The sequence below is a fragment of the Erinaceus europaeus genome, chromosome 10 (genome assembly GCF_950295315.1).
Source record: "Erinaceus europaeus chromosome 10, mEriEur2.1, whole genome shotgun sequence".
NCBI lineage: Eukaryota > Metazoa > Chordata > Mammalia > Eulipotyphla > Erinaceidae > Erinaceus > Erinaceus europaeus.
Genome location: NC_080171.1, coordinates 89774745 through 89802721, shown reverse-complemented (window position 1 = coordinate 89802721; position 27977 = coordinate 89774745). Strand labels below are relative to the sequence as shown.

General features: G+C 37.9%; 1 protein-coding gene across 2 annotated transcripts in view; it reads left to right on the top strand.

Moving 5' to 3' along the window:
* Positions 1–27977, top strand: part of BRINP1 (BMP/retinoic acid inducible neural specific 1) — a 229445-nt gene that overhangs the window by 182820 nt on the left and 18648 nt on the right. Inside the window, exons 6-7 of one of the 2 annotated variants that reach the window (XM_007528939.2) lie at positions 2087–2323; positions 7569–7791. In XM_007528939.2, coding sequence (XP_007529001.1) covers positions 2087–2323; positions 7569–7791 — 460 coding nt within the window. The remainder of the gene's footprint in view (positions 1–2086; positions 2324–7568; positions 7792–27977) is intronic. The other variant, XM_060200052.1, reaches the window with a different exon arrangement.

The following is a 27977-nucleotide window of genomic DNA, read 5'->3' as shown; positions in this document are numbered from 1 at the left end:
GAGTTTATGCTCTTGTTGAAATATATCTTTGGTTGTCACTGTGTCTCAAGACTAAGACTTTGATTAGTTGAGTTTAGAGAAAATAATATGAGATGTGGTCAAGAGTACCCAGTGTATGTCCATGAGTTAGTCACTCCCCACTGTGACCCTTGGTTTCTTTATTATAAGGCAAAAAAGAGGAAACTAACACTGATAAGTTATTCTCCAGTTACATTTTTTTTCTTTCTATGATATAGTGGCTCCATTAAATTATATCACTCCATTTATATCCTTCTTATCCTTGAAAACTACCATAATAGGGCTGGTGAAATAGTTCTCTTGAATAGGGTGCTGCTTTGCCATGCACGTGACCCCCATTCAAGTCTGGCCACCACTGCACTGAAAGAAGCTTCAGTGATATGAGCACTTTTACTTTTTCTGCCTTCTCTCTCTCTATCTTAAATGATGGGCAGTAGGAAGAAAAGAAAATTAGAAAATTACCAAACTATATCAATGATCCATAGAATGATGTCCAAAATGTGATTTTTACCAATGCATCCTGGAAACTCGCTTCTCCAGAGTTCTACCCCACTAGGGAAACAGAGACAGACTGAAGCTATGGACCAAACCCTGGGGAGAAGTAACTACAGAAGCAGAACTCCTACCTTCTTCACCTCAAAAACAATCCTGATCCATTCTTCCAGTGGGGGAAAAGTGATGGGAGGAAGAAAATAAAAGGGCTCTGAACTCAAGCTCCATCAGGTCCCAGAGAGAGAGGATGAAAAGTGAGATATATTTTGGATGAAGTAATAGGGTTTTATGTGGCTTGGAGGGGAAGAGAGGACTGGACCTGGAAGAAAGGGGGGGGGCAATGTTGTACAAATGTAGAATGACTGCTGTAGAGATTATAGTTAGCCCATGACTGCAACCTTGGGAGAACCATAGTGGACTGCAATGGAGGGATCAGGGATTCTGAACTCTTACGGTGGGAACAGTGTGAAATTGTACCCCTGTTGACATACATATCATTTTGTAAATTAATATTTAATCGCTAATAAAAGTAAAAGAATAATATCCAAAATGTTTTAAATAATGAAACCCTTTGGGTGGCACACTTGGTTGAGCGCACATGCTATAAAATGCATAAGGACTAAGATTCGAGCCTCTGGTCCCCACCTGCTGGAGGAAAGCTTTGCAAGTAATGAAGCAGGACTTCAGATGTCTCTCTGTCTCTATCCTTTTGTATCAAAGCCTTTTCTCTTGATTTCTGACGGTCTCTAGCCAATAAATTAAAAAAATAATAATAAAGCTTTTTCACATTGGCGTCTAATTCACTGTAAAACTTGTCTTCCTAAAGCACACTGTTCCCACCCATCAAAGTTCATTTCAATCACTAACAATTCCAAGACATGTTATATCTTTGCTCTCACTATTTACTTTCTTGAAAATAGGCTTCCTGTTCTTTATTCATGATTCTTTCTTATACACTTTTCAATCAGTTCAAAAACCATCTCCTTTATAAAGCTTTCCAAGCAATGTTATTTGCAATCTTCTGTTGTCCATTTGGCCCATATGGCCATTTGTGCTACAGGTTTTTAAAACTGTATTATGATGAAGTGAGTTCATGTGTGTCTTTACTGATTATATTATAAATTCCTCATGAGTGAGGATGGTGTCTTTTTGTAGCCCTGGTGTCTAACCCAGGATTTGTGTATCATAAGTAAGGTCTGTAATATTTGCACAAAGGAAAAGGAAATGAGGATAAATAATAATCTTGTGCTTTTAATAAGAACTTCCTTTCCAAATGGAAAAGGTATATGCCATATCTGACTCTAGACTCAATCCTAATCTAACGGAATAGAGTAAACATTTCAGGGAATGCCAAGGTCATGGCCTAAGAAGTTTTAAATTGAAGCAGTATAACCAGAGGCCTTGCCAATTAGGTCTTATCTAGATCTAAGCAGACCTAGAAATATGCTGGTTATAATGCACAGGGAGAAAAAAACTAACAGCTTCTGACTCCTACACATCACCTTTCAAAACCATTAATGAAAGACCTTTTTTTTTTAACCTTTCTGTTCCCCCTCCCCTTGCTATTCTCAAACAGGTCTTCAGATAATCTTCCCTCAGTATCTGCAAGAGAAGTTTGTCCAGTCTGCCTTGAGCTACATCATGTGCAACGGTGAAGGAGAATATGTGTGCCAGAACAGCCAGTGTAGATGTCATTGTGCAGAGGAGTACCCACAGTGCAATTGTCCTATCACCGACATCCAGATCATGGAGTACACACTGGCCAACATGGCCAAGTCTTGGACGGAAGCTTATAAGGACCTGGAGAATTCAGGTAGAGAGCCTAACAGTACTACTGCATGAATGAACCATATCTAGATTAGAACACTGTCTAGTTGGAATTAGACTGCCATGTTGGATATTCAGTGACCAACCCTCCCCCCAACCCCCAACTCTCTCATCTTGGAAGTCCCCAAGACTGTTCTACTCATAGTCATGAAGTAAGCACTCAACAAATCTCCAGTGAATGGAATAATGAATAATATAATCAAGTTTGTGGTCCTATAATATATTGTCTCTGCCATACTCAGAAAACAGGAAATAATGCCACATGTCATTTAAGAAATCTCTAGAGATCTAGTCAAGAATCCGTAACAGTTGTACTGATTCCAGAATCTCTATGTGGATGTGTATTTGCATTTCTCTAAATAAGTATATATGTGTATTTTATGTATAGATGGGTAGGGTGATAAAACATTGGTAATTATTTATATATGCAAATAAGCCAAAGATTATCCAAGCTAAAAGTCATTTTTCAGGTAATTTAGTCACTCCCTACTAATTATGGTTAATAAATGAACATTTCAGAAAAGGAAAGTAGCCAACCAAAGTCAAAGAGAATGTAGTACAATTTTGAGTCTCTGTTTTTATGGAGTTTCAAGTTAGTAAGAAAGATAAACACCAATTATATAAATATGCAAAGAAATATGCCTTTCTAATTGTATGTGTGTAAATAATGAGAAGCTTCTGTGAGAAAATGATGCAGAATTGGGGATTAATGTGGTCATGTGTGTCAGGATGGCCATCTTGAGTGTAAACAAAGGTCAAAGTAACTGACCATGGCATAGGGATCAGAGGTGCTTAGTAGAGAGATGACTATTGTGATGTGCATTATGATGATGGCAAAGGTAGTGAAATGGGAAAATGGGCAGAAATGCTAAGATATTTGAAGGAAAAGGAAAGCAGGGATTGATGCTAGATTGTGATAGCTGAAGAGTAGAGTATTGATGGAGAACTTAAAACCTTAATTGAGGTGTGTTTGTTAGGAAAATTGATGTTACTTGCTCTGTTTACTGAACTTGGGGGAAGAATGTGTACTTGTTTTGGAATATGTAAAACAAAGAATCACAGTGACTTCTAAGAAGTGTCAAGTGAGTGGATATTTAACATATATCTTGAGGTCAGAGAGCTGGTCATAAATGCACACACATATAGAGCATTACTGTTTCCAAAAGACCTCTACACTCTGTAAATCTGTTTCAACAATTACATGAGGGCATTCTCTTTATATTCTAGGATGAGAGATTTCTAAGACCCAGTAACTTCCCAGGGGTTACATAGTTAGTAAATGATAATAGTTGGTAATGGAGTCTGATTCCAAATCCAGTGCTCATAGCAGCTTTTGTAACATTAATTCTGCTTCTCTCAACCCCCATGCCTCAATTCCCTCAGCTGATAACTTAGAGGTCATATTTGTGTTTTTAATATTTGAATTTATTTAAATCTTTAGTCAAGAAACCCTTTGATCAAACAGAACTATACCTTGAAGCCACTGTGTACCCCAGATAAAAGCTGAGTTCTACTGAGAAGTGTTTGAAAACCACTGGGTCCATGAACTCTAAGCCCGCATCCAGCTCTGAGAGCACAGGATGCATCAGCAAGTCTTCTCTCACAGGGTCATGCAGCCTGAATAGAGCCAGGGATGCCTCTGAACCTGCACCCATTAGTCCATTTGAAATCCCAGGAATTCATAAGAGAGAGAGCTTCATGCTGGAAATGTATTACAGTGCATATTAGGTCTCAAACAAAAGAAGCATTTGATGAAATGCTTTTGCAAAGAGATTCTACAGATTGCTAAAAAAGCAGAGGGGAAAGTAAGTTGTGTGCATAAGCAGTAGATATTTTTCACGTTTATTCTTTATTCCCAAGGAAGAGAAACTACTTTGAGTGGGTGGGTAGGTGGTAAGATACTACAGAACATGCTGAATAGGTCACATAAATGATTTATGTGCCACACATCCTCTCCCTAAGAGCACACATTTGTTCTAAATATCCTGTAATTATCCATTTGAAATAGTTGTTATCCATTAAGATAAATCTACACACACACACACACACACATACACACACACACACACACACACACAGCGTTTGTATTTGTATTCTCTTCCTTTTCATTTTCATCTCACCCTAAATGTGTCACCACCAGATAATTTAGAGGGATTTAGTGACCAAAGGAGAAAAAAAAGGCATTGATTCCTTGAGGACTTCAGAGTGTTGCTGGTCAAATAGAACCTAGTTAACACACACACACACACGCAGTCTACAGCTCCTATTTTTATAAGAAGGCCCTTTTACTTTTAGTGAAGAAAATGAAGAACCAGGGGCTGGGTGGTGGTGCACCTGGTTGAGTCTACATTTTATAATGTACAAGGACCAGGTTTGAACCCCTCCCCCATCCCCACCTGCAAGAGGGAAAGCTTTGCAAGTGGCAAAGCAGAGCTGCAGGTGTCTCTCTATCTTTCTCCCTCTTTATCTCCCCCTTCCATCTTGACTTCTGATGTCTCCAACCAATAAATAAATAAATATTAAAAAATAAAAAACTGTAAAAGAATAAAGTGAAGAACCATAGAGACAGCTCATCTGGGTAGGGTATGTGCCTTGCCATGCATACTGCCCAGACTAGAGTCCCAGCACCGTTTAGGGAAACTCTGGTTCAGTGTTGTCTCTCTCTCTCTCATATTCTCTCTTTCTTAATGGACATGTTAGCATGGGAAAAAATGAAATCACACATTTATAAAGCACAGTGCTGCAAGAAATAAAAAGAAACTGTTAAGTCATTTTAATTTTTTTTCTTTTCTGACCCAGATTCATTGCAAGGACTTTTATCTCCTCTGGGGGATCAGAGTTCTTTAGAAAATGAGTTGTATGGTGCATAGGGAAATAAGGTCCAGTGGGTCTGTCCAGAGTAGCACAGCATCATTATGGGCAGACCTCTGCCTCCTCTGTTTGCATCACAGAATATGTCAATCAGTGCAGTCAGATGTTATTTTTTAAATCTTACCCTGCCATTCACTGAGCATCTTCTTTGTACTGGGACAATTTAAGGAGACAGTTCTATGTCGCACTCTCAACATTTTAATTACATGTTATTGTACCTGTCTGACAGACAGAGAAACTGAGATGTTGAGAGAACACTGGTCACACAACTGTGAACTTCACAGTACGCTTAGGTGCAACTTGAATTAAGTGATTCATTTCAAACATTTAAAAACAAAATCTTTATTTATTTATTTAATTATTGTTGGATAGAAACAGAGAGAAATTGAGAGAGGAGGAGAAATAGAGAGGAAAAGAGACATAGGGACACCTGCAGCCCAGATTCACCACTCATGAAGATTTCCCGATGAAGGTGGGGACCAGAGGCTTGAACCCTGGTATTGCACACTATAATGTGTGTGTGCCTAACCAAAGCCACCACCTGGCCCCTAAATCATTTATTTCTGTGTATTACAAGATATCTGAGTTCCCTAGGAGTCAGAGACAACTATTTCCAGCATGTTCCATTTATTCATTTCTCCCTATTCTCTGATCTTCCTTTATGTGTTAAATATAATATGCTGAGTAAGAACATAGAATTTGGTACTAGTGTAGAAGTTTAACACTATCCACCACTGACCTTTGCAAGTTATTTAAGCCCTAGTTTCTATAAAAAGGATCCACCAAATGTATCTGCCTCACGAATCGTTATAAAATCAGTGTGATATAGATGACTATTAAAAACCACAGAAGCATTTCTATGTCTGTGCCTGGAATTTCTTTGTAGGTTCTGTAACCTACAAATTCTAACACAGACTACTGTATTTCAGATATGTAGATTTCAAATACTCAGATTTATTTGAGCAAAATGATCAAACACCCACTTATCTTCCCAACAGTTGAAGTTGGGTTTGGGGTATGGTGGTAGAGTTATACCAGAGAACAAAACTTCATCTTTGAGTCCTGAGTCTTGTCACTTGTGAGTTGTACTACCCTCAGACCACTTTTTAAAGGTTAAGGGAGTTAGTATAATAGTTATGCAGAGGGACTAGATGGTGGCACACCTGATTGAGCGCATGTGTTACAATATTCAAGGACCCAGGTTTGAGCCCCTGGTCCCCACCTGCAGGAGGAAAGCTTCATGAGTGGTGAAACAGTGCTGCAGGTATTTCTCTTCCTCTCTATCTCCCCCTTCCCTCTTGATTTATGACTGCCCCATCCAATAAATGAATAAATAAAGATAATAATTAAGAACCAGTTATGCAGAAGACTTCCATTCCTGAGTTCCCAGGTTCAATTTCTATCATTAACCAAAGCCAGAGATATGCATTGCTCTGGTCTGCATCTTTGTTTCTTTCTCTCTGTATTGCTCACTCTCTTTAAAATAAAATAAATAAAATATGCATTTATTTTAAATCACTTAACCACATTGGAGTTCAGCTTACCAACATTCAGTAGAAGAAAGTTGATATGGATCACCTGGATGGCCGTACCAATTTATAGCATGTACTGATACTTCAAAAAAGTAAATTGAGGGCAAAACTGTCACCCAGAAGACCCAAGGTTTTGACCCCATGTATTAAGCTGAGGTTCTCAAAAATGTGATGTGACATAGGATTGTCCAAACATATAACTTCAGATATAACTGGATCACACAGTGAAGAAGGTTGCTTCATTTCAGTTCTCTCCCAAACCTGAATATTACATCAAAGAGAATGTTCTATTTGGTGCCAATAAGCCTTTAACACCTCCCTGCTTCCTGCCACTTGCTACTTTTCTGTATTTCAATGTGAGGATAGGCACAGGGATTTGATCACTTAGCAGATAACAGTATCTAGCTAGAATTTCATTAACTTTGTTTTCATCATATCTATATTTTCCACTTTATTTTTATAACTCAAGACTCTCAAGCAGTTAATGTATACATGGTTTGATTAAATTGTTTTCACTGATTCCAAGAAAATAATAAGTGAACACAAATACAAAGGTGGTGTTTAAACAACAGATGTTTGGGAAGCCTAACATGTAACGAAGATACAGGTTTATTCCTGTGGCAGTAGAATGAAAGAATCTTCATTGAAATCATAACCATCTTCCGTTGCCTACTCAGAACAGAGTAGGTCACTATCACAGGCTTGGGGCTTGAGCAAAGTCATTCTATTTGCAAGTGTGTTTGACTGGTAGGTGCTAAGCATCTAAGACAACCTCAGATGAGAAGTGGCATATTCAGCCCCTCTCTCTTGCCCTTTGTTTCTTGCTAGATGAGTTTAAGTCCTTTATGAAGCGTCTCCCCAGCAACCACTTCCTGACCATCGGGAGCATCCATCAGCACTGGGGCAATGATTGGGACCTTCAGAACCGTTACAAACTCCTGCAGAGTGCCACTGAGGCCCAGAGACAAAAGATTCAACGCACTGCCCGCAAGCTCTTCGGCCTCAGTGTCCGCTGCCGCCACAATCCCAACCACCAGCTGCCTAGAGAGAGGTAAGAGCTGCCATCCCTGAGCTTGATAGGCTAGAACTTCTTGCTCCTTGACACTCACTTGTAACAGAAAATATAACACTCACTGTGCATTTGGAGGTGGCAGGGAAAGCCTGCATTGCATGGTTCAGACCAACAGTTGCCTGCATCCCAGATCATTGTATTTCCTCTGACTGGTCCCCTCCTCCCTGCTGCTAGTGGACTTCTCACTGTTACTTGACTATACCCTGAGCTTCCAACCTCTGGTGTTCTATCAGATATTTTAGACTGAGGAAGGAACTATCAGTAGCCTCGACTGCTATGCAACATTATTCTGATTGTGTAAAATGTACTGTATGTCTGATTTTAATTTAATTGGAAAAATAGCAGCCTGTAATTTGTCACATTCTATAGAATATCAAGCTTGTAAGCAGGGCATGCAGGGTTTAATCCCTGGTATCATATGTACCAGAAAGATGCTTTTTTTTTTTCCTTTCTCTCCCCTGGTATCATGTATGTCAGAATGATGATCTTATCCTCTCTCTCCTTTTCTCTCTCTTTCTCTCTCTGATGAGTTAATAAGTATTTTTAAAATGAACAAATAATTAAATTGGAAAAACAGCTTTTAGCATCTCCAATCTAATGGTGAAGAAACTGAGTAATTAGTTAAGTTTTTTTTAAGTGTCCATCTCTGTCTCTCTCTCTCTCTTTTTTAAAAAATTTTACTCATAAAAGGAAACACTGACAAAACCATAGGATAAGAGGGGTACAACTCCACACAGTTCCCACCACCAGAACTCCATATCCCCTCTCCTCCCCTCCCCTGATAACTTTCCTATTCTTTATGCCTCTGGGAGTATGGACCCAGGATCATTATGGGATGCAGAAGGTGGAAGGTCTGGCTTCTGTAATTGCTTTGTCGCTGAACATGGGCTTTGTCAGGTCGATCCATACTCCAAGCCTGTCTTCTCTCTTTCCCTAATGGGGCAGGGCTCTAGGGAAGCAGGGCTCAATTAAGTTATTTTTGAAGGTCCTTGATCAGTGCCTGGAATACTATGTATTCAAGAGCAAATAGAATGTAAGAATTTTATGACCCAGCCCTGCACTAGTAGTGGCATATCTTCTGATGGACACTGGAAAATTAAGGAGGGGAATAAGAGAAACAGGGATTGTGCCTTCATAAGATATGGGCTTATCTCTTCTATCAGGGAACATAGAGAAGAATATAATATTTAGAGCCTGATCATTTAGATCTCCTTTACCCCCAGGGCATTTCTGATCTGTGTCTGGATATTTCTAGTAACTTCCAAGGTTTCAGTGTATGTATCATAGAACACCAAGAAAGCAGGAATGGAAGCTCTCTGGCTTACTTCAAACAGAGCAGCTGGATTACTGTCTGTGTCATATTTAAGGTCACCACATTCGATTTTATTCAATTAAAAAAAAGGTTATTTTAAAAGACTAAAAATGTGACGTTCATGAAACACATTCTATGTGAGTCACATATTTAGATTTGTATTTCCCCCCCAACATTGTACAGAACAGAAAGCAGAAGCTTAGATATATCTTTGATCCAAAACTGCAATGTAAATCAGTGTTTTTCAAGTAGAAGAGTGGTTTTTATCCCCAGAGAACATTTTGAAATGTCAGAACATTTTTTTTTATTATCATAATGTTGGTGGGAACTCAACAAGAAATTATCTGGACCCAAAAGTCAGTAGAACCAAAGTTTGGAAATCCTCGTCTGAGAGCAAGAAACAAGAAGTTTCTGACCCTGCAAATCTACATATTATGTTTGTAATCATCCTGCTCTTCCAGAACTCATGTTTTCAATCATTCTGTTCTTCTAAGCACACATTTTACTACCCAAATGCCCTTATCCATATCTCCCATTTTCTTCTTATTTTCTACATCCATTTTTCTGCCTTCTACATGAAGTCTTATCTAATTGCATCAGATAATACAATACAACTCATTTTCAGTTCTCATTCATCTAACCCCTATGCCTCAGTATATCTTTCTCTTTTTTTCCATTATGAAACTTCCCCCTTATGCATTAGTCAATGCTCATCTGTGTATTTTCTTTTTCATTCCATCCAACTTTGAACACACTACTTTGTACCTAGTTTGTGATAATTCTTGTGTAACTCCAAATAGAATATATTCTGACAGTTGCTTACAAGGCTGAAAAAATAAAAATTAAGAAAGGGGCTCAATAACAAAATGGCTTTCTTGTCATTTGTACAGATGTCCAAACTTCTACCATGAGCATCTGAAGTAAATTCCATTTAGAGTCTGTAGACATCTGTCATGTGACCTGAATAGAACACTGTGGTAGATTCAGAAGTGAACACAGTAAAGGGTACCATGAAAGATGTCTTTTAGAAGGGGTATGAGAAGAGGTTCTATTGATAAGCATAGAAATCTCCCCCTATATAAGCTTGCCTGGCTGTCACCAAGCAAGTTGTTTAAACAACGGAAATTTATTTTCCTGCTGTCCTAGAGGTTATAAATCTAAGATTCAGCTATTTTCTGGTTTGATTTCCTCTGTGTCTTCTCCCTCTGACTTGTGAATGACCATCTTTTCCCTGTGTTTCCCCTTGTCTGTCTTCTCTATGATTCTGTGGCCTAGATTATTTCTCCTTTTCTTTATCTTTTTCTTACTCTTTAGATTTAAAAGATACATTTATTTATGAGAGATATAGACCAAAGAGAGTCAGACTAGAGTGCTACTGTTATTTTTTAATGATGTTCTATATTTTTCTGTACTTTTCTGGGAGTATTTTTTAAATTTATTTTTAATTTGTGATTGACAGGTTATAAAATTGTAAGGTTCCAGAGTATAGTTCCACACCATACCCACCACTAAAATTCTGGATCCCCATCCTCCCACCTTCCAAAGATAACCACTATAGTTCTCACAAGTCTTAGAAACAGTTTGCTTGCTTCTGTTTTTTTTTTTTTTTTAAGTTTATGGTGAAGGTGATTATACTTGGCAAAATAAAGTAAAAAGATGAAAGACAACTACTAGAGGTTGCATTTCATTTTATTCGGTGCTGAGGATTGAACCCAGAGCTCTCTGCCTGCAAGACAGGTGACCTACCATATCCCTACCTCCCCAACCCCAAATACTCTCTCTTTATAAGGACCCCAGTCATGTTGGGCTTACCTCACTAACTTTAATTTAACTTGGTGGCCTCTTTAGATTGCATATTCCAGTAAAGTTACATTCCACAGTACTGGAGATGAGAACTACAACATGTGAAGTCAGAAAGGCATGGTATAATTCAACCTAGAAACCATAAACTATAACTTATGATACAGTATGAGACTAAAGAAAAAAAAAGAAATTAGATGCCCTACAGACTGATGACATTGGATACAAATCTATTGTATAAGGTACCATCTAGCCATTGTTTAAACACATTTGTCTGTAAGTTTTGCTGGTTGTCACCTTAGAGAATAAAGTAGAGTGTCCAAAGTCTCAAAGACACTGGGAAGTGATAATAAAGATGAGAAAAATGTCCAGAGTAGACCACAAAACACTTGGTATGCAATACTTAGGGAAAGAAGCATAGAATTTACAAAGGAGAATAGTAGAATAGATGTTTGAAAAGAGAGGGAGACAACATATGGAAATTAAATGAACGTGAAACAGTCTGGGTTCTGGAGTTGAGATGGTGCTTTACTATCATGACCTCGGTAAAGTTGCTTTGCCAGTCTGCATGAAGATCCACATCTGTGGACTGCTTGTTCTTCCTATGTAAGCTGTCAGGTGTAGACAGCTAGAGATGTCCTGTTACCACTGCGACTTTGAAATTAAAGACACAGAGTGTTGCTTTCACTCTTCCTGAGATGAGCAAACTTGCTGTAATCACAGCATCCCTTCTCTACTCATCTTGGGAGGATTCTGAAATTCCTCCTGGGCAAGTCACTCAATCGAGTTTATTTAATGAGTATTGAATGCTAGGTGCTGGGGGTTGGAGTCCTAGAAACTGTGCTATATACTGATTCCTCTGATGTCTTTCTGTGAGAGTTGACCCTCCTTGTCCTTAGCTCCCAGTTGCTTCCTGACATCTGCATCAGGGGCTTTAATGAGCCTCTCTCACATCCTCGGCAAGATACCTCCAACCACAAAGCAGGCTTCAGGCAGAGGCACTAACTCTGGAGACCTTGTGACACCTGAACTGAGTGAGCTGCAATTTGTAAATGAGCATATTGCCGGCTTGAAGTATGTGTGTGTGTGCATGTGTGTGTGTGTTCCAAATTTATAAGAGATGAGTCCACTAGCAGATGTCACTACCACATGTGTCTCCAGAAAATTTACTATGTCATAAAAGAGTGGCATTGTGAATATGGAGAGAAAGAGGTGGGGGCAGGGGGCTTCACATAAATTGCGTGCAGAACCTCTATCCACCACTTAGAAACCACACCATTTTGTTTTTTGTTTTGTAAATTCCTGTACCACATCTGCAACACAAGATGATAGATAACATTTGCTTTCAGATTAGGCTTGAGGATTCAGGTTCTAAAAGATTTTAGAATGTAGTAAACTGTGTGACTCAGTTAAAAAAAAGAAAAAAGAAAAAAAAGAAACAACGATGCTTAGCATATACATTCTAAAGGTCAGGTACAGTTCTGTCTTATATGAAGTCACTCATTTCCTTCTCATTGTGACTTTAACAAAGTAGTAGTTTTACCCTACCATCTTGACCAGTTCTATTTGATAGAGAACTGTGCAGCAAAGAGAGTTTAGTAATCCACCAGGTCAATAAATGGTAATTATCTTATTGCTACCTCTACCTGGATGATGTGTCTGGCTATAAATTTTAGCAAAAAAAAAAAAAAAATCAGGTATTAATCATTAAAGCTTGGTTTCAAGGCATCATGGAGAGTTAACAGAGATCTGGAAAGTAGAGGTAGTTTTGGTTTATATGGAAGATTACTGCAAGACAGAGTGACACTAAAGAACACTTTATTAGCCTCTCTTCTTATTCTGGAGGTTGACTGGGCATGGTTGTTGCTCCAACTCCTGGCACCAGTTTCAGAGTTTCTTAATGGATTCCTCTGAGATACTCTGCCTGGAGGTATTTTGTATATGCTGAGTAGTCTATGTTAGGGGACTATTCAAGAAAGGTTAATTCAAAACCATATTCCTCAAAAAAAGTATGGAGTTGAGGATAAGCCCAAGTAGACATTTAATAATCAATATTTTAATTAATTAATCAGGAATCAGCACAATCCTACACACTTCCAGTCTTAATCATGATGACAGTCTTATTAGGTAGCATTAAATCATCATATTTTATGAATGGGCAAATTAAAACAGAAAATTTTAATGACTCATGGACAGTACACAGGATTTAAACCCTTTTATTTCTTGTAACGTCTGGGCTATTCTGCCTCTCTAAGAAGTGCTCCAAATGACCCAGCGTGTTCAGATGACCTACCTGGATGACTAAACTTCATTGTGATTGAAGTTTTCTCTTGTTGAAAAGGATGAAAGGAGAGAGAAAGAGAAGGAGGAAGAAAAGAAGCATAAAATCAGTTTGGAAGATACTGAATTCAGCTGACTTCTGCACATTTCTATAAATGTTTACTGATCACCTGGATTCCTAGCCTTGCACCAGACACAGGAACTCATTAAAAACAATATTATTATCTAGCCTGAGGGCATACTGAAGAGGACATTAGGTTTAAACAGGAAACTGAGTTTAAAGTTTTTTTTGTTTGTTTGTTTTTTTACCTTCGTGGGCTCGACTACATCCACCAGGGTTCTGCAATAGATACTCTAGAGAAATAAGACCAGGTACAGGAAATCCCTACCTTGCAGAGATGGTGAGCAGGTTGAATGCATGACCATCTAGTGTATCACCTTGTACCATTATTTCCTTTTTTTTTTCTTTTTTTTAATTAATTAATTTATTTATTCCCTTTTGTTGCCTTTGTTGTTTTATTGTTGTAGTTATTATTGTTGTTGTCGTTGTTGGATAGGACAGAGAGAAATGGAGAGAGGAGGGGAAGACAGAGAGGAGGAGAGAAAGATAGACACCTGCAGACCTGCTTCACCGCCTGTGAAGCGACTCCCCTGCAGGTGGGGAGCCGGGGTTCGAACCGGGATCCTTATGCCGGTCCTTGTGCTTTGCGCCACCTGCGCTTAACCCGCTGCACTATAGCCCGACTCCCCATTATTTCCTTTTATGGGAATTCTGAATTAACTCATCTGAGAAATTAAGGTGGCTTTCTTCTCTGCTGAAATTATTTGAAACCAGCTGGGTTCAATTAGCCCTGAGGTCCTCCCCAACTCTAGGAAAATATAACTCAGAAAGAATGAGAGAGTAACAGTTCAACTCCAAAATATTGGTGTAAGGTCACTATCTGATCTTTAAGTCATATTACATTTAGATGATGCTAATTATTCAATTTTAATGAGTAGCCTATAGTTCAAAACTACAATCTATTTGCCACGTTGCCTTTTAACTGTCATCCAGAAGTTGTTCTGATGATTTTGCAAATTATGTTCCACAAAGCAGTCAGAATTATTAGTTAAGAAGCAACTATGATCCTGTCACATATCTACTTAAAACTGTTCAGTGACTGATCACTACTTGTTGAATATAGAGCAGAGTCTTTCAATGTCCTACAGATCTGCTACAAACAAATCCTGCCTACCATTCATGCTGTCTTTTGTACCCTTTCTTGGCTCTGTCAATGACAATTCCATTAATCTTTCTTTCCTCCATTTACATCCAGTTCTGTGATTCTGTTCTGGGGCCTAGGTTCTTAGTGATAATAGTATTTCAGGTATAGGGACATAAAGCAAAACAAACAAAAAATAATTTAGATCAGATGGCTTCCCTCATTGTCATGAATATGACCACATTTCACTATATATACAGTGGACAGAAACCAAATGAAAATTAATTCCCCTAAGTAAATGTATGGTTTTTTTTTTTTCTCATTCAGTTTGTGAGACATATGTGAGACAGGGAGAAAAAGAGATATCACAGCATCAAAAGTTCATCAGGTGCCATAATTCCCTCCACATGGTGCTAGGTCTCTAACTGGGATATATGTCTTACCCAATGACCTCCCTCAAGCATACCCTTAGGTTGATCTATAAAAAATGTGTGTGTGGGGTGAAGCATTATCTATGTAGAGTGGAAATATACTTTGCAGCACTGTATAAATGTCACACATCCTGCTGTCTGTGATTAGAACTGTCTTCCTTTACCTTTACTGCAGTTACTTCCATGTGCCTTCCAATCTCAGCTTAGGAGGCAGTGCCCTTTGCACCTAAGGCCTCCATAATGAATGCCAAATAAATATTACTTATTACTATATCTCTGTTCATCTATTTAGCAACACCTATCTCTCCAGGGGAACCATCTGTTCCCCACATGTAGCAATCCCCCAGTTCTTCGCCACTCTCATCATAACCTCTTCACACAATAATTGACACAAAAGAACTGTTTGAAAATGTTTGTTAATGAATAGACAAGTGCATTATTTTCTATGTAGAATGGAGTCTGAAAGGCTTGTTGACATGACTCTTTATTCCACTGACATAGAAATAATTGTAAATTTTCCACACATGTTTACATTTTTAGTTTGTTTTACTCATTCACAAATGAAAAATCAAGGTCAAATAGAGTTAAAGGAGTTGTTCAAGGACACTCAGGGGACTAGTGGAGGGACCTTGATTGTAACAATTCAGTCAGTATGGTAAAAATGGAAACTGCAAATGAAGATTCTCATCTGATCTTGCTGATTCAAATCCTGAAAGGTTTTTTTTTTACTAGGTCTGCTACCTTGGGAAATAATCCAATTAGTAATCTTTTAAATATTTTATCTATTTTATTTTAATGAGAGAAATATATAGAGAAAGTACGAGAGAGAGAGAGAGAGAGAGAAAGACTATTCAGCTCTAGTTTATGGTGGTGCTGGTTGTTGAGCTTGGGACCTCAGAGCCTCAGGCATGAAAGTCTTTTGCAGAACCATTATGCCCCCTCCTCAGTCCATTTAATTAACAAATTTTAAAGTAGACAAAAAGTGACTTCTTAGATTCTTCTAAATTCCATGAGATCAAGTAAAATTCCTAGCAAATTCTAGTAAAATTCCTAGTAAAATTCTGTAGGTTCTTACTGTCAGTATTGCTTGGTATTTCTTCCTTACATTTGATCTCCTGATTTTTTAGAGGTTATAGCTTCATGAAGAAAAGGATGTCCATGGAACTGTAACTTGAAGACAGGAAGTATAATTATTGGCATTTTTGTATGACTCTTGGTCTTTGGTTTATTTTTACTTCTTATATTCACATGGCCTTGACCTAGCAGTCCAGGCCTTAGCCAAGCACAATGTAATTATGCTTTGTTGAGATAAAAATCTTTTGGGGACATCCACCTTAAGCTCCAATTCTAAGGCCATAGCTTCTGAACCCATGTCAGCTTTTAACATATTTCCTGCTCCATTCAGTGTCTAATTGGTGTCTTTGCAAAAAATCTAGTTACGATGATAATTATTACCTCTATTAGGATGACCCTCAATATTCACACTAGTTTTGATTCTTTTCTCTGAACCCTATACTTACTTGCCTCTGGATTTAATCTCCATGGACCCCTGCAGTGGGGCAGAAGGATATGACTTCTTATACTGTATTGAACTGAAGTGAGTTTCAGTTGATTAGACAAACAGCCCCAGCTCTGTCACTTATTAGAAACGTGACCTCCAAATATTTCTAAACCCACCTGAACCCTTTGTTTCCTTATCTGTATGATTAGAATAATAGAAATATAGCTATCCTATAGAAGTAATATCCTAGTCCCTCTGGCTGATATATTTGGAAGGGCTTCATAATCTCTAAAGAAATGTATACTTGTAATGTTAGTTTAATTGAGAGAACAGCTATAGTATATTCTAGATGTTTGAATAAAGATACAATTTATGCTTCCAAGAAATAACTGTTTCTACTGGAGAAAATAAAGCATGATTCAGGCAGAATGTAATAATAAAATAGAGAAGCAATGACATTTAAGACAATTAGACTTCATACACTGGAGTTTCACAGGCCAATCTGACTACTACTTATTGAGAATGTACTTTGGCACAGTATTAATGTATCCGAGCTCCATGTTTGCACTTGGTATGATAGACATAAAAATAATTTACCTAACACTAGAAAAATCAGAGAGCATATGTTCTACTTCTAACACACACTAGGAAGCCTAAGTACAGGGTTCATTATTAGATACATTCAGAGAAATAAGTGTCAGTTACCTGAGAAAGAAAAAGTTAAGTTCAAGAAAGTAATTTAGGGACCAGGTGGTGGTGCACCTGGTTGAGCACACATGTTACAATTCAAAAGGACCTAAGTTTGAGCCCCCAGTCCCCACCTGCAGGAGGAAAGCTTTGTGAGTGGTGAAGCAAAGTTGGAGGTGTCTGTCTGTCCCTCACTCTCTATCACCCCCTTCCCTTTCAATTTCTAGCTGTCTCTATCCAAGAAATAAAATAGGCAAAAAAATTTAAAGAAAATAATTTAAAGCATATATATGATGCATATATATATATAACTACTTTATTTTAATTTTAAAACATAAAAATGCATATCCTTTGGTCATCCTTTTTAACAACCACGATCTTTATTGAGGTCACAGATATATTCTATTTGAAATTCTACTGGCTTTCTTGCATAAGCCATGCCCATAATTTATATATTTCCAGCTTTGATTTATTCCAGTAGAGCAATATTTTAAGGCTTATTTTTAAACTTTAGGACCTAAAACAAACAATACTTTTCTAGATTTTTGTGAACTTTCTCAATCTTTCTAGGTTTTTTTCCCCTTGATTTATGTTTATATTCACTTTTTAAGGACTGTACAGAATTTTTCTACAGACTTCAGAGGAATTTCTACAATAAAGAGAGCACATTTTTGATGGATTTTAACTCTAATTTCATAATATAATAATAGCAAGTGCACATATTATACATCGGTTTGGGAGCAAACAAAATGGATTTTATGTAAATGCATTTGTTATGCAGAGGGAACAGATATGCATGGGGAGTTTTGTAGGAATGCAGCAACCAGCCACAAGTAGTCAGAGTGCCATGATTTTCACACACCACATTTATCTGATGGAAAGGAGAGCTTCAGTTCTGTGGCAAGTCACTCCCATAGAGGAAGTATGAGAAACTTCCCTGAAGCTGTCCTACTAGGTTGTTACCATTGTTGCAACTGCTTGCTCAGAGTCATTTAGTAAGAAAAAAAAAATGAGGAGGAGGCCATGAACATAAATTGACCATTTATAATGAACCAGGCACAGTTGTAAATGTCCTACATACACTTGTTTATGTAATTCTTATAAGTCAGTAAAACAGGCTACATTATACTTTCTATTTATAAATGTGGGATTTGAATAGTAGTAAATATAAAAAGAAAAAAATAGCATATACTTCTGCTAGGAAGTCTGGAGAACTCTTTTCTGTATTTATCAGGAATACCCTATTCCTCCATTCAAGTTGAAATCCTCATTCCTGTTTCTTAGGGATCATTGTCCTGCTATGTTGCATCAGTTTGTACTTCCCTGCAGTATGTTTCTACTTGAATTGTGCATGGCACTTTTTTCTAACACTTGACCCGTGTGCAACAGTATGTTTAATCCCAGTTTACCTTACAAAACTTCAAATTCCATGAGTGCTAGGATTCTGTTCTTGCTCACCAGTGTATCTACCAGTGACAGGTAATATGCTAAGCACACAATGATATAGCATCTGCTGAGTTGAAGTAAGAGTATATTTGAGATGGGAATTGAGGAATAATGACATGCTTTGGAATTAGGGCATAAGTAATTTTCTATTCAGAAAAGAACATGGAGAAGCCCAGGAACTGGATCAGTGAGCAGAATACAAACCTTCCATACATCAGGCCCTCTGTTCAAAACCTGGCACCTAGGAGCACACCATTGTGTGCTAAGGCAACTCCATGGATGATGGAGCAAAATACTTTGGTATCTCTCTCACTCGATTAGAGAAGTTCCTCAGCTAATGAACTTGAAGTTATAGTCTCAGATACCCTATATACCTAAAACTAGACTGATTTCTCTCTCTTCTCCTCTCATGTAAAAAACATTTTAAATAGAATAAAAATTGGGCTGTTCTCAGCAGGAGTCTCAGCAGTATTGCCTGTATGATATCCTGTCTAACACTACACTGAAAATAAAATATAAAGAATTGAATGTAACAAGAATTTTATTCAGATATGGGAAATTAGATATCAGAGAAAACATAAACGAATATTGAGTACATAGACTGTGGAATCAGTCTAGTGGTAAGTCTCTGCTCAGTGATATTTTTCACTGTAAGTGCTTTTTTTTTTTCAATGAGGACAAGGGCAATATTTTATTCACATAGTTATTGTGAGGATTACCCAAGGTGTATATGCAATGTTCTATGGTAAATATCAGCCTTTGTGTAATTGGATAAGATAACACCTATATGTTGGAATAGGATTATGGAAAGATTGAATTCTTGGCTGTGGAGGAATTTAAATATTATTAATCATGTGATGAGTAGCCATTGGGAAATCTATGCTTGAATTATTTTTTTATTTTTTTATCTGTAGCAGTTTAGTAGATGAACTAGAGAGAGAATCAATGGGAATAGTCCACATGTAAAAGAATTAAGTATTTCTTCCTTGTGTTGGCATAGGCTTTACATGATCTATGCACTACAACCAGAATTGTTAAGTTTGTGTGAACATCATAATCACCTTGAGGGCTTTTGAACATAGACTGTTTTACCCTACCTGCTGAGTTTCTGCTGCTGTAGCTCTGGTATGGATACTAGATCCTAGATGGGGGTCAAAGAAATCTTAGAGAAGACTCCCCTCATTGCCATAAGCATGGTCTCACTTCACTATATTTGCATTTGGTTGACATCAAGCACAAGTTTCCCCTAAATCAATCCTATAAAATGTTCTGGCGGTAGAAGGAAGTGGTACATGTGGCTGAATTATTTTATGAATATTATGAAGTGCTGAATTAAAAAATAAAGAAATCAACTCTCTATATTTTTCTGATTTCTCTATTTTTGACGTTCTTAACCTGCATGGATCCATGGTGGTTGTCAGTTGATTATGTCAAATTTACTTGACTATAAAGCTTGTCTGGAAGTTTTTGAGAGATTAGACTTTTCAATAAACAACCTTTGAAAGTAATCTTTCTCATACTAAGAGGCATTGGCCTAGTTTATTTGATGTAATGTCACTAGTTGCTGCTTCTCCCCCTGTCGGTAGAGATCCTCATCCTTCAACTAGTCTTCATCTTTCAGCTAATCTTCTTTGCACCATGATTCTAGGACCTTATGCTTAAACAGATGCTAATAGTTTTGTCTCTCAGCAGGGGCCATTCCTGTTGAGAGGTGGCAAGGCCTCTAACCAGCAGAAGCCAAAGGAGCAGCAGGAAAGCATTCAGTCTCTGGTATAATTAGGGAATAAATTTACCCCATTTGGCTTAGAGACATTCCTAACCTGAAAAAGTGAACTATTACTAAGACAAATACCTTATGTGTAAGTGTTTATTTTGCAAAGGGTTTTCACACCAGTAAAATTATCTGATATTTACAGGAGCCTGTAGGAAAACTGGCATAAAATATATTCTCCCCATTTGCTAATGAGAAAACCAAGGTTCATGGACATGGACATGCCTGTGCCAAGTATTATAGCAAGATATATATATATTTAGACATTTTATTTTTTATGTATTATTATTTTTAATATTTATTCCTTTTGTTGTCCTTGTTTTATTGTTGTAGTTATTATCATTGTTATAGCAAGTCATATTTATATTCATATTGTTATTGAATCCTTAGTCACTCATAATTCAACAAATATTTACTGAGTAATTACTAAGGGCTTCACATTATGGAGTAGTCTTGGTAGAGTGGTGACTGAGTCTTTCCATAGTTAACTCAAAAGAATGGAGAACAGTAAGGTAGTTAACAGAGAAGAGATCTCTTTGTTCTCAGAGTTTAGAAACCAGCAGAAAAGTAAAACAGGGTCCTGCACACACATTTTACCTAAAATTATAAAATCAGAAGATGACATGGATGTCAGGGAACCTAAAATAGTATCTAATCTTCTGCTGTTATTTTCTGAGAATCAAATTAAAATGAGAAAAAGTAGAAGTTCCTTGGTCAGAGTAACAGCATTATTATTGTATTACTAGAGAGAAAACCACCACAAAATGTTTATACTTAAAGCAACCCACAGTTATTATTTTACCTATTTTTCTGGCTCAGAAGTCTGGGCATAGTATAACTGACTTCTAGGATGAAATCAAGATAGTATGGCTCTGAGGAAAAATCCACTTACAGGCACAATTAGGACATTGGCTAAAACTCAGATCTTTTTGTAAATGTTGGATTGGTATCACCACTACTTGTTGTATTCGACCAGGGCTCACTCTTTACTCCTAAAGGTCATTCTTGATTTATTGTATATAGATTCCTCCAACTGCAAAGGAATAGTGAAGTCCTCAAGTCCTGAATCTCTCAGCATTCTCTTTTTACCAATAGTTAAATAAAAGGCTGCTTTTACAGGAGTGCATCTGATTAAGTTAGGTCTACTGAGCTCATTTCCTTATGTTAGGTCAACTGTGTCAAATATAAGAATATGATTAATGGGTGCAATTTCCTATATCCATAAATCTGAATAATCTGAGTCTGTAATCTTATGGAAGGAGGAACACTCTGAGATTTCTGAGGCCAAGTAGTAATAGAATGAGGAAGAGATCCTGAGTTCTCTTTTAGACTCATTTGGTCTGAGTATCTATGGATTTATAACAAATAAATGCCGAGGCTGACTAGGCAATTCTATTCTATTCTAAATGAAGCTGAGTCACTGATATATAGCTAGCAGTTGAACAACTGGACCGAAGTTTCCCAAAAAATTTCTGTAGCATTTCTGGTGCCATGGTACAAGTGGCCAGAGGCTCAGTTCAACTATGCAGCTCTCCCTTTACCTCTCTCCAAATGGTCTTTCTATCAGTTATCAGATTGCATGGCACAGTGTCTCCAAATTCCAAGAGACGAGAGTTGAAGCTTTGGTCACAATAAACTAACTGTGCAAGTCACATTTGTTTTATTGCACTGGACAGAACAATGATCTCTGTGCAGAATCTAGGGAACGCAGCACAGGCCTTCCATCTTTTGCTTGAGTGTCAAAGGAGCTACAACCACCTGTTACACAAATATTTTTTTTACAGTGGGCTCATTTGAGTACAAAAAGGAGTACAGTCTTCAGAGACTTTGTGAGAAGACTTTTTATAAAAACAAAATTTCCCTGTAGCACTTTGGTCAATGAAAATTGAATTTATCAAGGGGTAGATACCTTGCTAAATGCTTCTTCCTAGGTGCACATTTTGTTTGGTTTTTCTATTTTCTTGGAAACTACTTAAAGGTATATGAACTGTTATTATTATTGCATTATTCATGTGTATATGTGCAGTGTAGGCAGTAGAAAGAGAGAAGGAAGGAGACTTTGTCAGTTGCTGGGGACATTTTGTCTCTGATAATTAGTATGAGTTCTGAGTCAATGTCTATTCTCAAAAAGTATATTTCCTTTCTTCTTAATATACAGTAACCCGAGTAAAATAACTGGTCCCTTTTGGGGGAAAAAAACTATATATATTTTTTATTGTTGTTTAAATGTCTTCCTCAAGGGGAAGTTTCTGGTTCTGGGTTTCTGGGTACTGTTCTGACCTCAGGCATGAGGCATAACCTCTCTGGGCTATTTCCCATGGACCAAACCTCATGTAACATTATTCAACTCTAGGATTCTGAAAATCTGCCACTCTCAACCCCCAGACAACTACCCTTAGAGTAAATTGCTACTCTGCTTGGGGAGGGGTGGTGGTGGCATATGTTGTACATGAGCAAGCAGAGGGGAGGGCAGCAATTTGTTGACAAAGACTTATTCTGAGTCTATTAAACTGTCCTTTTAAAAGACAAGCCCACAAATAACCCCAGGGTAGCTTGGAGCAATTGACTGTCAGTCAGAGAAACCTACAAGCAGCTCTCCCAAATATAGGGCATGAGGCTCTTACTAAGAATATTTTTGACATTTCTTTTCCATTTATGGGAGAGAGAGAGAGAGAGAGAGAGAGAGGCTGCACTCTGTGGCAGTCAAAGGGTAAAGGATCTGTGTGAGGAGCAGGGAGATGCCTGCTATTAGCAGAGTTTTGCCATGAGAGAAACACAAGATTTGCTCACAACACCAGGACCCATGTCTCCAACTCCATTACTGTTTTTCAGTCTACATTTGTAGCAAGTAGGACAGTTGACTTATTCAGCTGCCATAAGGTAAGAAAATAAGCACCTCCGGACCCTTTTTGTTGTTTATAGCCCCCCCGGGGGGGGTTCAGAAGTGGCTTCCTGTTCAAAATAGAATCCAGGGGCTCAGAGGATTAAGTCAGAAATAGAACTGAGTTCTTCTAATTTCTCTGGATAGCTCTTTCTTATCCTCCTTCAGAGCCACTTCTAAATTCTCTTCCCCACCTCCACCCTCCAAGCCCACAGACAAACTCTCATGTGGGTGTCCTAGGTTATAATCCTAATGATTGTGACAACTCATTGGTGACCTTCAATGAGTCACATCTCCTCTCCAACCCCAGTGTTTCATACTGTTAAAATGAAATTCCTGATACCTGCTCAGCCCTGCTTATGAGACAGAAAAGATGTGAAGATCAAAATTAAAGAACAAAGCTGACACATTTTTAGAAAGCTTGTAAGTGCTACAAAAAAAGGTAACATTGAGCTTTTCTTAATAGTATCATTCTGATTGTTTTAAAGGGTGACTATAGAGAAGTCTTTCTGACTTAAGAGAAAGTAAAAACTATGAGATAATTTTTTTTTTTTTTACAAAATAAAGTCACATATGTAGCCAGCACCCAAGTTGTGAAACCCATTGTTGAAAAAAAAAAATGCAGTGGTCAGGTGGCCATGCACCTGGTTAAAGGCACACCCTACAGTGATCAAGGACCAGAGTTCAAGAAGTCCCTGGGTCCCCACCTGCAAGGGGAAAGCTTCATAAATGGTGAAGTAGGGCTGCTGGTGTCTCTCTGTCTCTTTCCCTATCTCCCCCTCCCCTCTCAACTTCTCTCTGACTCTATCCAATAATAAATAAACAAAATTAAAAGATTAAAAAGAAAAAGAAGAAACTTACAAAAATATTTTTAAAAGTAAAAAATGCACTATTAGCTCTGCAAACTCCCACTCTTCCCCCCACCCCTCACCCGCTCAGTATCCTCTTCTAGGTATTATAAGATTTCTGCCATTAGGAACTACAATTTTCTTACTATTCCCACTGTAGCTAAGTTTTGCCTTCTTTTATGTAGTATGGACTCTTCCTTGTCTGACTTCTTTCACCTGCACACTCCTCTGTAGGATTCCTATGATATTACTCAGGATTAGGGCTCACTCACTCACTTACAAACTCTCAAGAGTATTCTCTGGTATATTTTTTAATGTTTATTTATTTGTTTATTCCCTTTTGTTGCCCTTGTTGTTTTATTGTTGTAGTTATTATTGTTGTTGTTGTTGATATCATTGTTATTGGATAGGACAGAGAGAAATGGAGAGAGGAGGGGAAGACAGAGAGGGAGAGAGAAAGATAGACACCTGTTGACCTGCTTTACCCCCTGTGAAGTGACTCCCCTGCAGGTGGGGAGCTGTGAGCTCCAACCAGGATCCTTAATCTGGTCCTTGCACTTTGCACCACCTGTGCTTAACCTGCTGCACTACTGCCTGACTCCCTCTCTGGTAATTTTAAAGTATATTTTAGAGGGGGGCAGGTGGTGGTGCACCTGGTTGAGTGCACACATCATTATGCACAAGGATCTGGATCAAGCCTACAGTCCCTACCTGCAGCAGTGAAAGATTTATGAGCAGTGAAACGGGGCTGCAGATCTCTCTCTCTCTTTCTCTCCTCTCCCTCTCCCCCTCTCCATCTCTACCACCCATCTTAATATCTCTCTGTCTCTATCTGAAATAAACAAACATTTCTTTTTAATAGTCTATCTTAGAGTTGATGGTCAATTGCATAGGCCCCTGTGTGGGGCTTCCTTCTTCCCTGCATCTGTGAGTGAAATTCCTCACATATCTTCTGGAATATATGCTAAAAGCAGTATGATTGGCAAACATGAGCTTTTATATGTTCAGTTTTATTGTTTGTTTATTTATTTATTTTTGAATTTATTTATTTATTTTCTACTGGAGCACTGGTCAGCACTGCCTTATGGTAGTGCAAGGGAATGAACCTGGGACTTTGGAGCCTCAGGCGTGTGGATCCCTTTGTGTAACCATTATGCTATCTACCCCCACGAGTATATGTTCAGTTTTATAAATTCTTCAGTAGATTACTTCGAATTTCCAAACTTGCCAAATCAATATTCTCCCACCAGCAACAGGAGATATATTAAATTGTCCATATCTGTGCCCATACTTAGAGGTGTCATCTGTTTTATGTTTATTTAGTCATACTGCTGCAGTAATTTTTTTTTAGTGCACTTTTAATTTGCATTGTCCCAGTGACTCATGAAGTGAATTTTTTTTGTGCTTATTGGCCTTTGAATATCTTCTTTTATCAAATGTCTGTTCACAATATTTTCAGATTTTATTATATATATGTTACTTCTGATTGTTTTGCTTTTGGGACAAATAACATTTGATGAGCAGTTCAATGATAACCTTCTTTAAAGAACTGGTGAAAACTGCCATTCTGGTACAAAAAGATGCAGAACAGAGTGGGCAACAATCAGGTAGCATTAAATGTTTTGACTAGCCTCAGTATCCAAACAGTATAGGACTTATTTATGGCTTATAAATACATTATTTGGTTGGAGGTACTGGAAATGTATCTCGTCATTCAGTACTATCTTTTCACTGTCTACATGTTGTCACTTAATGGATATGTTTTAGTCTTTATATAAACCTACTAATCTTTGCCCTTTTACTTCTATGGCAAGCTGCATTAAGAAAATTTTGCCTTCTTCAATATCAGGATAATATCCTTCAATGCTTTCTTAAAGAAAAAGCATTTCAAGAATTTCTTGAAATACTTTTCTTTTCTGCTTATGTTGCTTCTATTATTTTCACTTCTCACATTTAGATCTGTAATCCATCTGTTAATGATCTGGTGGGTACAGAAAGTAAATATCAAGAAGAGAGTTTGTTGTTATTGGTTTAGTATCAATATTCAACCAACACAACAGCATTTATTATATGCTTTCCTTAGACTTTTGAATCTGTATTTATGTGTAAGGGACCATTTTGCAAGTGAGTGTACACAATAGTTTATTTTTAAGAGAGACAGTATACACCAACTCTTTGTCAGATGCTCTAAAAACATTATTGTCTCTAATCCTCAAAACAACTCTGCGAGTAAGGTATTATTATTCCATTCTGTAGTTGAGAAAACTGAAGCAATTAGCTCAAAGTTAAATAATGTGTTGCAACGTTATAATTCAATACCCAATCTTTTTTGACTCGAAAGTTTAAATTTGGCTCTTTCTTCAAGCATCACAGGGACAGCATTCATTAGACATGTGGAGGGTGAGTAACCTGTTAGACTAGATATTAAGCTATATTCAACTGGGATGTTCTAGTAACTGAGAGAAATATTTTTACCTGGGGCATTCTTTGTCCTCAGTAACATTAATGGTTAATGGTTAGTAATGATTTCCTTACACTGAAAACAGACCAGGATGACATTTTGGATTTTAGATATAAAGACAAAGTTTAACTTGGTATAGTTTATTTCCTATTTGACAGTTAAGGAAATTGAAGATGAATGGGGTAAGGGTGAAATATCTAAGGGCAGCTAGTGTCAGATCTAGAGTTTAAGTGACTTCCATTCCTAGAGTCACCCTGTGTCACACTGGGATCATCTATTGGGTTGGAAAAGTCATGACATGTGTTTCTTTTTAATTTTTAAAATTTTTTTTTATTTAAGAAAGGATTAATTAACAAAACCATAGGTAGGAGGGGTATAACTCCACACAATTCCCACCACCCAATCTCCTTAACCCACCCCCTCCCCTGATAGCTTTCCCATTCTCTATCTCTCTGGGAGCATGGACCCAGGGTCATTGAGGGTTGCAGAAGGTGGAAGGTCTGGCTTCTGTAATTGCTTCCCTGCTGAACATGGGTGTTGACTGGTCGGTCCATACTCCCAGTCTGTCTCTCTCTTTCCCTAGTAGGGTGAGTCTCTGGGGAAGCTGAGCACCAGGACACATTGGTAGGGTCTTCAATCCAGGGAAGCCTGGCCAGCATCCTGGTGGCATCTGGAACGTGGTGATTGAAAAGAGAGTTAACGTACGAAGCCAAACAAATTGTTGAGCAATCATGAACCCAAAGCTTGGAATAGTGGAGAGGAAGTGTTAGGGAGGTACTCACTGCAAACTGTAGTGTACTTCTGCTTTCAGTTATATATTTTGCAGTAGTTTATGGATATGTGTGGACATAAGCTCTCTCTCACAGAAACTGATGTATATCTAGGTTATGGGACTTTGTTAGAAAGTGAACCACCTGAGATGAAATTAGAGTGTACAATAAAAGGAAAGGTCTCACCCGAGTAATGAAGCTAAAGTCTTGTCATTCCACACGTGAAGTCTCTGGACACAGTCTGAGGTGAAGCATTTGAGGTGGCAATCGTTGCGTTGGTTAGGTTGTGATCGGCAGATGCAATATTATTTGGTATGGATTGGGAGACGCATACGGGAAAGTGGGCCCTATCCAAGGGTTCCAGGACTGGGGGAAGTAGGGGCTCTATAGTGGAGATGTGAGGTTCCTGCTGTCTTAGGGTTCAAAAAGACAATCTATAGTTAATGTTATCATCACATTATTTGGTAATTGCGTTAACTTTGAAAAGTCCTTTTGTTAGGGTTTGCTGTACAGTATCCAGTATCTTTTATATAGCTGTGCTATTGGATGCTTCTAATCTACTTGGTCTAGGGTTTTGAGAGAGTCCACATATCAAATACACAGCCTATATATTAAAAAGATTCAGTTTGTGTTTTGAAAATCTTTGAGAATCACAATTGATTTTCCCCCTCTCATATTTATTAACTACTGATTTATATGTCTACATTTTGCTAGGAGTGTACATAAACACCATTCCCACCACCAAAACACTGACCCATCCCTCCCACCCACTCCC